Source organism: Miniopterus natalensis, chromosome 11, assembly GCF_054644295.1.
Source record: "Miniopterus natalensis isolate mMinNat1 chromosome 11, mMinNat1.hap1, whole genome shotgun sequence".
NCBI lineage: Eukaryota > Metazoa > Chordata > Mammalia > Chiroptera > Miniopteridae > Miniopterus > Miniopterus natalensis.
This window is the reverse complement of record NC_142091.1, coordinates 40,326,756-40,340,054: the sequence shown is the minus strand read 5'-3', so window position 1 is coordinate 40,340,054 and position 13,299 is coordinate 40,326,756. Positions and strand designations below refer to the sequence as shown.

Genomic DNA, 13,299 nt, shown 5'->3' with positions numbered 1-13,299 from the left:
TTTAATTTCCTTGGTTAAATTTATTCTTAGGTATTTTATTCTCTTTTTTTTTCACCCCTGTACCTGAATGTATTATTCTTTTAGATGCAATTGTAAATGGGATTGTTTTTTTAATTTCTCTTTCTGATGGTTGGTTATTGGTATATAAAAATACAACTGTTTTCTGAATATTAATTTTTTGTCCTGCTACTTTACTGAATTCATTTATTCTAATTGTTTTTAGTGAAATCTTTAGGGTTCTCTATATATAGTGCGTAATCTGCAAATAATGACAGTTTTATCTCTTCATTTCTTTGCTAGGACTTCCAATACTATGTTGAATAAAAGCGATCTTAATAAAAGAAAAAACTTTCAGTTTTTCACCATTGAATATGATGTTAGCTGTTGGTTTTTCATATATGGCCTTTATTGTGTTGAGGTATGTTTCCTTTATCCTCACTTTGATAAAAGTTTTCATCATAAATGGATGTTGGGTTTTGTTAAGTGCTTTTTCTGCATCTATGGTTATGACCATATGATTTTTATTCTTCATTTTTTTTGTATTATATCATGTGAATTGATTTGTGGATATTGAACTGACCTTGCATCTCAGGAATAAGTTCTACTTGATTATGGTGTATAATCTTTCTAATGTATTGCTGAATTTGGTTTTTTAGTGTTTTGTTGAGGATTTTTGCATCTATGTATATTGGCCTATAATCCTCTTTTTTTTGTAGTGTCTTTGTCTTTTTTTGTAGTGTTTTTTCTTTATTTTTTGTAGGCCATGAGCTGGCCTTATAATACGATTTGGGAGCCTTCCCTCCTCTACTTGTTTTTGGAATAGTTCGAGGAGGTTAGGTACTAATTCTTCTTTGAATATTTGTTAAAATTCACTCATGAAGCCACCTGGTCAAGTTTTGTTTGTTGGGAGTTTTGTGATTACTGAATTGATTTTGTTAGTAACAGTCTGTTCAGTATTTCTCTTTCTTTCTAATTCAGCCTTGACAATGTATGTTTCTAGGAATTTATTTCTTCCAATTTGTCTTATTTGTTGGCATGTAATTTTTCGTAGTATTTCCTTATAATCCTTTGTATTTCCGTAGTGTTGATTGTCACTTTTATTTCTGACTTTATTTACTTGGGCTCTCTTTTTTTCCTTGAGTCTGGCTAAAGGGTTATCAGTTTTATCTTTTCAAAGAACCTCTTTTGCTTTCATTGATTTTCTCTATTGTTTTTTTTAACTGTATTTTGTTTATTTCTGTTCTAGTCTTTATTATTTTCTTCTTTCTAGTCACTTTGTGCTTTGTATGTTCTTTTTCTAGTTTCTTTCGGTGTAAGGTTAGATTGTTTGAGATTTTTCTTGTTTGTTGAGGTAGGCCTGTACTGCTATGAATTTCCTTTTAGAATTGCTTTGACTGTGTCCCAAAGATTTTTGGGTTGTTGTATTTTTATTTTCATTTGTGTTAAGGTATCTTTTGATTACTGTCTTGATCTTACTGTTAACCCATTCATTATGTAATAGTAGCATGTTATGTAGCCTCCACATGTTTGTGTGTTTTCATTTTTTTCTTGTAATTATAATCGACCATTATGATAGGAAAAGATGCTTGATATTTCAGACTTCTTAAATGTATTAAGATTTGTTTTGTGGCCTAACATGTGGTCTGTCTTGTAAAATGTTTCATGCCCACTTTAAAAGAATATGTATTCTGTTGGTTTGATGTGAAATGTCCTTTAAAATGTCAATTAAATCCGTCTAGTCCAATGTGTCACTTAAAGCCACTGTTTCCTTGTTGATTTTCTGTCTGGATAATGTATCCATTGATGTCAATGGGGAGTTAAAGTCCCCTACTATTAGTGTATTACTGTTGATCTCTCCCTTTATGTCTATCAATATTTGCTTTATATATTTAGGTGCTCCTACATTGGGTGCATAGATGTTTATGAGAGTTATTTCCTTTTGTTGGATTGATCCCTTTATCATTATGAAGTTCCCTTCTTTGTCTCTTGTTACAGCCCTTGCTTTAAAGTTTATTTTTATATAAGTATTGCTACCCCAGCTTTTAAAATTTATATTTGCATGAAATATCTTTTTTCATCCCTTTGTTTTCATTCTATGTGTGTCTTTCCATCTGAAGTGGGTCTCTTGTATGCAGTATATGTACAGGTCGTGTTTTTTATCCATTAAGTCATCCTATGTCTTTTGATTGGGGCATTTAGTCTGTTTACATTTAAGGTAATTATTCAGCCCTAGCTAGTTTGGCTCAGTGGTTAGAGTGTAGGCCCATGGACTAGAGTGTCCTGGGTTCAGTTCTGGCTAAGGGCACTTACCTCAGTTGCAGGCTGAATCCCTGGCCCCTATCGGGGCTTGTGTGGGAGGCAACCAATCAATCTCTCTCTTTCTCTCTTTCTCTTGTTCTCCCTCTTTCCCTCTCTCTCCCTTACTCTCCCGTCCACTCTCTCTGAAAAGCAGTGGAAAAAATATTCTTGAGTGAGGATTAAAAAAATAATAAAAAATTAATTATTCATAGGTATGTAGTTATTGTCATTTTATTAATTGTTTTCTAATTGCTTTTTGCAGTTCATATCTGTTCCTTTCTAATTCTCCTGTTCTCTTCTCTTGTATGTTGATAAGTTTCTATAGTATTGTGTTTGGATCCTTTTTTCTTTATTTTTTGTAGATTTTTGGTTTGTGGTTACTGTGTGCTTCATGTATAATGAGCTCTGTTTCCAGCAGTCTATTTTAAGTTGATGGCCACGTAAGTTCAAATATTCAAAAGTCACTACAGTTTTTACTCACCCCATCCACATTTATGTTTTTGTCAATATTGTTTACTTCTTTTGTGTTTGTGTGTATCCCTTAATTTATTGTTGTAATTATACATGGTCTTCTTTTGTCATTTAATCTTTACTAGTTTTATAGTTGTTTGATGCACTGTTTTTATTATGTGTTTGCCTTTATCAGTGAAAATTTTTTCCTTTCCTATATTTTCTTATTTTTGATAATTTTTTCTTAAGGTACCCCCTTTAACCCTTTGCGGTCATATTAAATTTGGACATGGGTGTCATGCTGGTCGGAATTAATTTCCATTGAAAGAGCAGTGACACATAACATGCAAGATTATGAAGGATAAACAAGAAAAATTATGAACTGATACATGAATGGAGTTAAGATTCGTACGGTTCCTTGCTGTGGTGGCTAAGAGCAGACATATGACCGGAACGGTAAAAAAGCTTTGGTGGCTGAGAGTAGACAAACGACCGCAAAGGGTTAATATTTTTTGTAATACTGGTTTAATGGTGAGGAGCTCCTTAATTTTTTCTTACCTGGGAAACTCTTTCTCTCTCTTTTGATTCTGAATTGATAGCCTTGCTGGGTAGACTAATCTTGGTTGTAGATCCTTGCTTTCATTACTTTGGTATTTTTGTGCCAGTCCCATCTGGGTTGCAAAATTTCTGAGAAATCAGCTGATAGTCTTATGGGAGCTCCCTTGTATATAAGTAACAGCTTTTCTCTTGCTATTTTTTAAAAATATGTTTTATTTGTTGATTTCAGAGAGTGGAACGGAGGGGGAGAGAGAGATAGAAACATCAATGAGGAGAGTCATTGATCGGCTGCTTCCTGCATGCCCCCTACTTAGGATCAAGCCTACAAACTGGGCATGTGCCCTGACCAGGAATTGAACTGTGACCTCCTGGTTCATGGGTCGATGCTCTACCACTGAGCCATGCTGGTCGGGCATCTCTTGCTGTTTTTAAGATTCTCTCTGTCTTTAACTTTTGACATTTTAATTATGATGTGTCTTGGTTTTGGCTTTTTCAGGTTCATCTTGGTTGGAACTCTCTGCATCTTGGACTTTTATGTCTATTTTCTTTGCCAGGTTAGGATAGTTTTCAGTCATTATTTCTTAAAATATGTTTTCAATCTCTTGCTCTTTCTCTTCTCTTCTGGCACCCCTATGATGTGAATGTTGGTAAGTTTGATGTTGTCCCAGAGGTCCCTTAAACTAGCCTCATTTTTTTTTTTCTTTTTTTTTAGCAGTTTGAATTAGGTGTTTTCTGCTATCTTGTTTTCACAATTGCTTATCCAGTCATCTGCTTCATCTAATCTGCCGTTGATTCCTTCTAGTGTATTCTTCATTTCAATTATTCTATTCTTCATTTCTGACTGGTTCTTTTTTGTTTTCTATCTCCATTTTTACATTCTGTACCTCTTTGTTGAAGTTCTCACTGAGTTAATCTATTCTTCATTAATCTACTAATCATTGAGGATCCTTATAACCAGTGTTTTGAACTCTGCATCTGGGAGATTGCTTGTCTCCATTTCATTTAGTTCATTTTCTGGAGTTTTGTCCTGTTTTTTCATTTGGGACATGTTCCTTTGTCTCCTCATTTTGGCTCACTCTCTGTGTTTGTATCTATGTATTGGGTAGATCTGCTGTGTCTTCCAGTCTTGGTAGAGTGGCCTTTTGTAGTGGGTGTCCTGTGGGGCCCAGTGGTTCTGTCTCCCTGGTCACCTGAGCTGGGTGCTCCAGGGGTGTTCCTTGTGTGAGTTGTGTTGAGCCTTGATTGCTGTTGGTATATCAGTGTGCAGGATTGACCCTCAGGCTGACTGACTGTGAGGAATGGCGGTGATTACAGCACATGAGTTGTGTGGGGACCAACTTCATGGAGTGAGGTTCCATTTAGTAAGGCTGTGGTGCCTGGTGGTGAGTCCACTGTGTGTGTGTCCTTTGTGGAGTTGATTGGGCAGTTCTCTGTTGTGGTCTGAAGCTAGCCATTGGGTATGTTGGTTCTGGGGCCTTGGGAGGGATCTGGTGCAGGCCAAGGACAGCTGCTTTCTGTGCTGGGCTTGGACGCACCTGGGAGAGGCTAGGCTGTGAACTGAGGTAGGCTACCGCTAGTGCCAGGCTTGGGACTGCTTAGCTAGAGGTATGGGATGCGTTGAACCCAGCTGCTGCTTTTGTGGGTTTTGTGGACCTTTGAGAGATTTTAGGAAAGTCTGTAGTGCTAGCCGAGAAAGGTTGCTTGTGTAGACTAGTTGTTTGAATAGGTTCCTGTCTGGTGCATGAGTTAGTTGGGCTTGGGGTCTCAGGGAATCACCAGGATGTAGTGAACGGTGTTAGACAAGTTAATGGGGTGTCCTGACTTGGAGCCTGCCTGCACCTGCCCCATGGGTAGGAAGATGGCTCAACAAAAGAACAATGCTGTCTTCCAGCATTTTTGTCTAGGAGAGAGCTGCCCTGACCCCCACCCCTCCAGCCCTTTCCCTGAAGCTAGTCAATTTACCTCCTCCCCGTATGTCCCTGGTGCTTTTCGAGCTGCCACACCAGTTCTGGAGCTGAGAGCAAGTGAGTTTGAGTGAGTGAGTCTGCATGGTCCCTTTAGGACCTGCAGTACAGAGGTTTCCAGCAGCCCCCCGTCACCCTCTTCACTTGTCCTCCGTCCACACTCATTTTCACAATCAAATATTATGGGCACTTCTCTTCCCAGCAATGGAGTCCTCAGCTGGAGAACCTAGTATGTGGCTGGGACCCCTCACCCTTCAAGGTGGAACTCAGCAGCTGAGATACTCCCATTTCTTAACTGTCACACCATGGATGTGGGACCTGCTTGTTCTACTTCTCCATTTTTCTACCAGTCTCGACGTTGCTTCTTCAAATCCTTAGTTATGGGAATTGTGTTCAGGTGGTTCTCAATGATGTCTGTTCTGTAATTTGGTTATAATTTTGATATGGTTGTGGGAGGAGGAGAATACAGCATTTACCTATTCTGCCACCTTGACTGGAAATCTTCTTCCTCTGGGTCCTCATTTTAAAAACTAATTCCAAACATTTTATTTTTTTATTGACTTCATAGAGAGGAAGGGAGAGAGAGAGAAGGACAGAAGCATCAATGATGAGAATCATTGATCGACTGCCTCCTGCATGCCCCCTATTGGGGATCAAGCCCACCCCAGGCATGTGCCCTGACCAGGAACTGAACTGTGTCCTCCTGCTTCAAAGGTTGACATGCAAGCCACTGAGCAACACTGGCTGGGCATTCCCTCTGGATTCTTTTTTTTTTTTTATTTACCTTTATTGTTGAGAGTATTGCAGGTGTCCCATTTTTCCTCCCCAATTGACCCCCTCCACTTTACGCCCACCCCCTCCCCAGGCCTTCACCCTGTTATTGACTGTGTCCATGGGTTATACAATCTCTTCCCACCCTCCAGTCCCCTTTCCTCTGGGATATGACCGTCTGTTGCATGTGTCAATGTCTCTGGATCTATTTAGTTCGTCAGATTCTTTTGTTTATTGGCTTCTTCTTAAAGAAGACCCTTCAACTTTTCCTGTAGTGCTGGTCTGGTAGTGATGAACTCTTTTAGCTTTTCTTTGTCTGTGAAGCTCTTTAGCTGACCTTCAATTCTAAATGATAGCTTTGCTGGGTAGAGCAGTCTTGGTTGTAGTTCCTTTTTTTCATCACTTTGAATATTTCTTGCCACTCCCTTCTTGTCTGCAAGGTTTCTGTTGAGAAATCAGCTGACAGTCGTAGGGGGGCTCCCTTGTAGGTAACTAACTGCTTTTCTCTTGCTGCTTTTAAGATTCTCTCTTTGTCTTTAACCTTTGGCATTTTAATTATGATGTGTCTTGCTGTGGGCCTCTTTGGGTTCCTCTTGTTTGGTACCCTCTGTGCTTCCTATACCTGTAAGTCTATTTCTTTCCTCAGGTAGGGGAAGTTTTCTGTAATTATTTTTTCAAATATGTTTTCAATTTCTTGTTCTCTTTCTCCCCCTTCTGGTATCCCAATAATACGAATGTTAGGCCTCTTGAAGTCCCAGAGGCTCCTTATACTATCTTCATATTTCTAGATTCTTTTTTCTTTTTGCTCTTCTAGTTGGGTGTTTTTTGTTTCCTCTTGTTCCAAATTGCTGATTTGATTCTCAGCGTCCTCTCCTCTACTGTTGATTCTCTGTAAATTATTCTTCATTTCAGTTCATGTAGCCTTCATTTCAAATTGGTACTTTATTATGTTATCGATTTTCTCAGTTATTTCCCTAATAGTATGCTTAAACATCCTTATAAACAAAATTCTGAACTCTGTATCTGTTAGCTTGTTTGGATCTATTTCATTTAGTTTCTCTACTAGAGATTTCTTCTGTTCTTTCCTTTGTGACATGTTTCTTTGCCTCCACATTTGGGCTACTTCCAGGTGTTTGTTTTTATATATTAGGTAGAGCTGCTATGTCTCCTGGAATTTGTAGAGTGGCTTTGTGTAGTAGGTGTCCTGTAGGGTCCAGTGGCTCAGCCTCCCCAGTCGCTTGACCTGGGCCTTCTAGGTACTCCCCTGTGTGGGCTGTGTGCACTGTCCTGTTGTAGTTGATCCTTGGTTGCTGTTGGCATCACTGGGAAGAATTGACCCCCTGGCCAGTGGGCTGTGAGGACCAGCTGCAACTACAGTCAAAGAGCTGCTGTGCTGGAGACAACCCTATGGTTCAGGATTTACTTCAGTGGGGCTTTGATGTTTACCAAGTGTGCCCCTTGAGTGTGTCACTTGTGGATGTGGTAGGGTTGTAATCCAGCGTGGTGGAGTCTGACCACCAGGTGCACTGTCTCTGGGACCTCCCAGGAGGTGCAAAGTCAGCCTCTAACAGTGCCTATCCCAGGGCCACCCAGCATGAGCTACACAGCAAACCGTAGTTGGCTGCTACTTGTGCTGGACTTGGAGGTGTCCAGGAGAGGTCAAGCTATGAACCAATGCAGACTGCCACTAGTGCCAGGCCTGGGGCCACTTATCAAGACGTATGGGGCACGCTGAGGCCAGCTGCTCCTTGTTTGAGAGATTTTAGGAAAGTCCTAAGCATGAGGCTCGAGAGGCCACTTGCATAGAAAAGCCACTGGAAATGGCTTGGATGAGCTTGCAGGTAGGGAGGGGCGGGGCCTCCAGGAATCATGGGGCGGGGCCAAAAAATGAGTTAGGTGCTGGAGATTCAAATATGGCTCCTGCCTGTTGGCTTTGTGGGCCAGGGCTCACCAAAGGAGCAATGGCCTCTGCCAGCTCTTCTGTCTGGAAGAAAGCTGCCCCTCTAGCTCTCTCCCTGATCAGGCAAGTTAGTTCCTCCCCAAATGTCCCAGGTTCCTTTTAAGCTGCCGCCCGGTGCCGGTGCTCAGAGGGAGCATGTCTGAGAGAGTCCGTGAGCCGTCCCTTTAAGAGGAAAGCCTGCGACTCCCGCAGCCTTGGTGACCCTCAGTGACAGTCCTCGCTAGTTTTCACAGCTGAAGGTGTGGAGCCGTCTCTTCCGCTGCTGGAGCCCTGGGCTGGGGGCTTGACGTGGGGCTGAGACTCCTCACTCCTCCGGGAAACCTCCACCACCGAGATGTCCCTCCCGGGTTTAAACCGCGGCACCCGTTGTGGGCTTATGGCAGGGTCTCTGCGATTCAGCCCCGATCCGCCCGCGTCTCCGCCCCTCCTACTGGTCTCAGTGCTTCTTCAGTTCCCTGGTTGTAGGGCTTCTGTTCAGCCAGATTTCAGGAGGCTCTGAGTGATGGTGGTTCTGTGTTTTAGTTGTAATTTTGATGTGGTTGCCGGAGGCAGCGGGTACAGCTGCTACCTATGTTGCCATCTTGTTTTTCTCCCCCTCTGGGTTCTTAATTGCCACATGGTGGGTTTAGAACCTCCCTAAACTGTGTCTCTGCTCCTCCTACCTGTCTGAATATGTGAAGTAGGAAGAGGGAGGAGAGTGGTTGACTTAATTACCCCTTTTGGCTTGTGAAGTCTTGGGAGATTCTCCCTCCTCCCCTCCCTTCCTTCCTTCCTTCCTTCCTCCCTTCCTCCTTTCCTCCCTTCCTCCCTTCCTCCCTTCCTCCCTCCCTCCCTCCCTCCCTCCCTTCCTCCCTTCCTCCCTTCCTCCCTCCCTTCCCTCCCTTCCCTCCCTTCCTCCCTTCCTCCCTTCCTCCCTCCCTTCCTTCCTTCCTTCCTCCCCCCTCCCCTCCCCTCCCCCCTCCCCTCCCCTCCCCTCTCCCTCCTTCCCTTTCTTCTTTCCTTCCTTGCTCTCTTCCTTTTTACTTAGCTGGGACTTGTAGAAACTAGAGAGCCCTACCTATATAGTCATGGCATTTTCAGTATATACACATAAAGGATGCCTGGTAAATATGTGCCAATTGGACTGGGTAGTGGAATGGAGTTTTGCCCCGTTGTACTTAAAATGTTCCACTTAAGGTATTTTTCTGAAGTTATAAGAACAGTGGGAAAATGGGCTTTGAACATCATAAGTACCAAAGGAATATGTTGGTTGATTTGAGTGATCCTCGTCTGAAACTTTGTCTTCCTTTTGTACATCAAGGAACATTTCTAGCTCAAAATAAGAATGTATTGCATGACTTACTGTACTGAGACTTGGGTATACTTCTGTATGGCTACAAGAAAGCAGAACACTTGAGCCCTGAACTCAGAGAGTTTAGTAGTATTCTAGAGCAGTGGTTTTCAACTGGGGGTAGTTTTTATTCTCTGGGGGACGTTTGACAATATCTGTAGACATTTTACTTGTTGCATCTGTTGGAATGTTACTGGCATCTAGTGGGTAGAGGCCAGGGATGCTGCTAAACATCCTCCCTCTCCCCCAAACAAAGAATTTAACCAGCCCAATGTATCACTAGTGTTAAGGTTGAGAAACTGCTCTAAAAGGACAAGGCTGACAAATAGAGCTTTGAGGTTGGAAGGCCACTAGTTGAAAGCAGAGCTGGTACTAAAGCTTAGTTCACTCTAGTGTAATGTTCTGCCTGCTATCATGGGGGCCTTCATTCCTGCTAATCGTGATTTTTACTTTTTCTCTAGCCATACTCAATTGTTTGTATGCTTTGTAACTTCATGTTCATGTGAGTCCCTTTCCTGGAACGTATTTCTCTCATTTCCTCATCTGGGTAATATTTCTTATCTCCTCCAGGGTTTTCACTAATCTGCCACGCCACAGGTTGGATGAGAAGCCAATTCTTTATTCTTCCATAGCAAGTCTTCAACATCTAATAAAGAAATTTTCTGTTTTTATATACCTATCTTCCTCACTAGGCTGTCAGAATCTTGGGAATAAGGTTCATTCTTTTGTCCTCATTGCCTAGCACAGACATGCAAAAACAATGTCAGTCATAGGCGTGTGCCAGAGGAACTGGTTAGTTCTAGAAGGGAGAGATCAGTGGGGAATAGAGTACTGGGGAAGGCTTCATAGAGATTGTGACACTTGAAGCTCCCTGTAATTCCTTGAGGGTGTTGATGAGTGTGTGAGCACCTTATTTTGGGCAGGGACAGTTCTAAGACAGTAATGGATTTTTCTGGTGGTATCTTTCTACAGGTTGATATGTCACACCTCTCCCCAGAGGAGCAATGGAGGTAAGTGTGACAGTGTGGGCCCCTCAGGCTGGGAACTATAGGTTAATTCAACCAATAGAGTTGTATATCTGCTCGTTTTGCTTCCTTGTCTGGGAGGCAATGACTCATGACCAGTAGAATAGGTCTTTTGGGATTCTTTTCCAGTACCTGGGTCACTTCTGGGTAGCTCCCTTGGTCCTGGGAAGTAAATATGTAATTGTACCAAGCCATCCACCTGGGTTTGAATCCAGTTCTACCATTTGCTAGCTATGTGGTCTTGGGCAAGTTATTAACTTCTCACTGCCTTAGTTTTTTTCATTTGTAAAATTGTATCAAAATAGTACCTATACATCATAGAGTTGTTGTGAGGATTAATATATATGAAATTCTTAGAACAGTGCCTGGCATGTGGTAAGCTTCCAGTAAGTGTTAACTACTTTGAAGATGATATCATTATTAACATCATCATCATTATCCATGAAACAGGGCAGAGGGATCTGATTGAGAAAATGGGAGATGTGTTTTCTTAAACATTTTTATTTTTATATATCTTTATTGATTTCAGAGAGAGGAAGGGAGAGGGAGAGAGAGAGAGAAACATCAATGATGAGAGTATCATTGATCAGCTGCAGCCCGCAACCCGGGCATGTGCCCTGACCGGGAATCGAACCCTGATCGCCTGGATCCTAGGTTGATGCTCAACCGCTGAGCCACGCCCGGCTGGGCGGGAGATGTGTTTCTGATCTCAGCTTGGCAGTAACATGCTGTGTAACCAGAGTGGGTCAGCAAATATCTTATTGTCATGATATCTGATCAGTAAAGGCGTTTCAGAGTGTTTGCCCCGCAAACTTCACAAGATGGCTGCCCAGTGAGTTAAAATCAACCAAATAAAACTTAATAATGAGAAAAAAAAACCTTTTTTTAAGATTAAAACTATTGATTGTAAAAATATAGAATGGTGAACATATTAACTCATGTGACAAACCCAGCGAGACTTTTAGATGACTTTAAGCTTAATATGCACCAGTTGTGTACCTCAGCTACTGAAATAACCCAAATAATTTGGAAGATGTTCATAAAAATATGCTGTCTGCCTTAAGGTAGGGACAGTGCCATTGTGCTCTGTTACACTGAGGCCACACTGGATGTTGTAAATGCTGCATTATAAGATCTTTAGCTAGATAATGTCTAAAAGAAGGCAACCAGGATTAATGGTCTTCACATTATGTTATGTTATATGAATAGTGTTTAAAAGACCTAGCACTACAAGGGCCAGGAAAATGGTGATAGGAACAGGATAGTTTTGTTTTTGTAACTTAAAAGTAAGATCATGAGAAATCTTTGAAAGAGCAGCTTTAGAAAAGAGGAGTGGATATGTCCTTTATTGTTCCAGAATATAGGTTTAGGTTCAATGCATTGAAGCTGTATAAAGATAGATTTTGTATCATTATCAGAAACATCTTTAGTAATCATGGTATATTGAGAGGTAGAGAACTTCCTCCCTCTTAAAGTGTTGGAGTTTTATTCCTTCTTAAGCACATATGAGTACCTACAATGTGTCAGACACTGCTGGTTCTAGATTAGATTACTTTAAGAGGCATATGTTTTCAAGCCAATGGAAGTATTCCAAACAAAGAATATAAAAAATAATTTTTGCATTGAGTGGGAACTTGAAATAGGTGACTTCTCTGGTCTTTTCTAGATCCTTTTTTTCATTGTTGTGCACATCCATTCAGTTATATACTGAGAACAAGAAAATTATTTATCTTTGTAACTCCCAGTAGGTTTTTAAAGTGTTATTTGTCCTTTGATTTTAGCTTATTCTCACAACAACCCTATGAGGTGGTGGAAAAGATTTGGACTCCTTTTGACAGATGAAGAAATTGTAACGTAGAGATTAATTTTCTTGGCCAAGGCCACAAAGTGTGTCTGAACCTAACCTTATTACCTTTCTGTCAAATTCTCTCACCCAGGATAGTGTTTTATGTAAAATGCATCCTTTGGTGCTGTGACTGACCGGCTGGCTGACATTTGACTGCCCACCAAGGTTCCCCCCCCCCTACACTTTATGATGAAAAATTTCAAACATACAGATATGATGGAAAAAATGCACAGTGAACACTCTTACACTCACCACCTGGATTCTACAGTTAACTTTTTGCTATATTTGCTTTATCATTTATCCATCATTCATACCACTGGGTTCTTCTTGCCCTTGGGAACTCCATGAAAATACCATTTATGCTGTTCTTCCATCCCTCCCTAGTACCCCCATATATGGAAAATTTGTACAAAAGCTCCTGACTACAGGCTGCATTTGTATTTAGTTTTCTTTCTAAATTCTTCCTCAGTCTTGTCCCTTTGCTGACTGACCCAGAGTGGTAGGAGTAACTATTCTCTATTCTTAGAGAAAGCTTTTTGCCTGTATTGGCCAAGGAAATGGCTTGCTGCCAATCCTCAGGACAAGAGAATGCCAGCCTTTGATTAAATAGGAGTTTCTAGTTGTAGCCTTCTCGAGTCCATAAGGAGGCTATTTGACCTGTGGGTGTTGATGGTGAAGTCACTCTTGAATTACTATAAAGTCAAAGCAGTCTAGATTTTTCAGGCTGTAACTAGTCTTCAGGATCCCTGGTTCTGACAGAGAGGGTAGGACAAATAAAGCAAAACTTTAACCCTGGAATTAGCATACATTTGCAGTGTTACTCCTTTATTGGTATCATAAATATCATTGACTAAGATTATGAGACTTTATGGCTATAATCTTCTGTTTGGATTACTTTTTTCTTCCAGTGACAGGTTGAAATAGTCTGAAATGGGCAGTGACACAGGCTTCTCCTGGGATCTGTTTCCTGCTACAGGAAAGGTGTCAGCTGTACCTGTCATTGGGTACAGGCAGCAGACCACCCATGTTTTACCCAATAGCTGAGCTTGGTTATTGGGGCCCTTAGAGCCCCTATTCTATGCCAAAATGCCTGTCCT

At 41.3% G+C, this 13,299-nt stretch overlaps 1 protein-coding gene across 2 annotated transcripts in view; it reads left to right on the top strand.

Moving 5' to 3' along the window:
* The window catches only part of RNF121 (ring finger protein 121), a 75,328-nt gene that overhangs the window by 20,478 nt on the left and 41,551 nt on the right, over positions 1-13,299 (top strand). For both annotated transcript variants that reach the window (XM_016218135.2, XM_016218136.2), the window contains exon 2: positions 10,304-10,341. In XM_016218135.2, the coding sequence (XP_016073621.1) occupies positions 10,304-10,341 (38 nt within the window). The remainder of the gene's footprint in view (positions 1-10,303; positions 10,342-13,299) is intronic.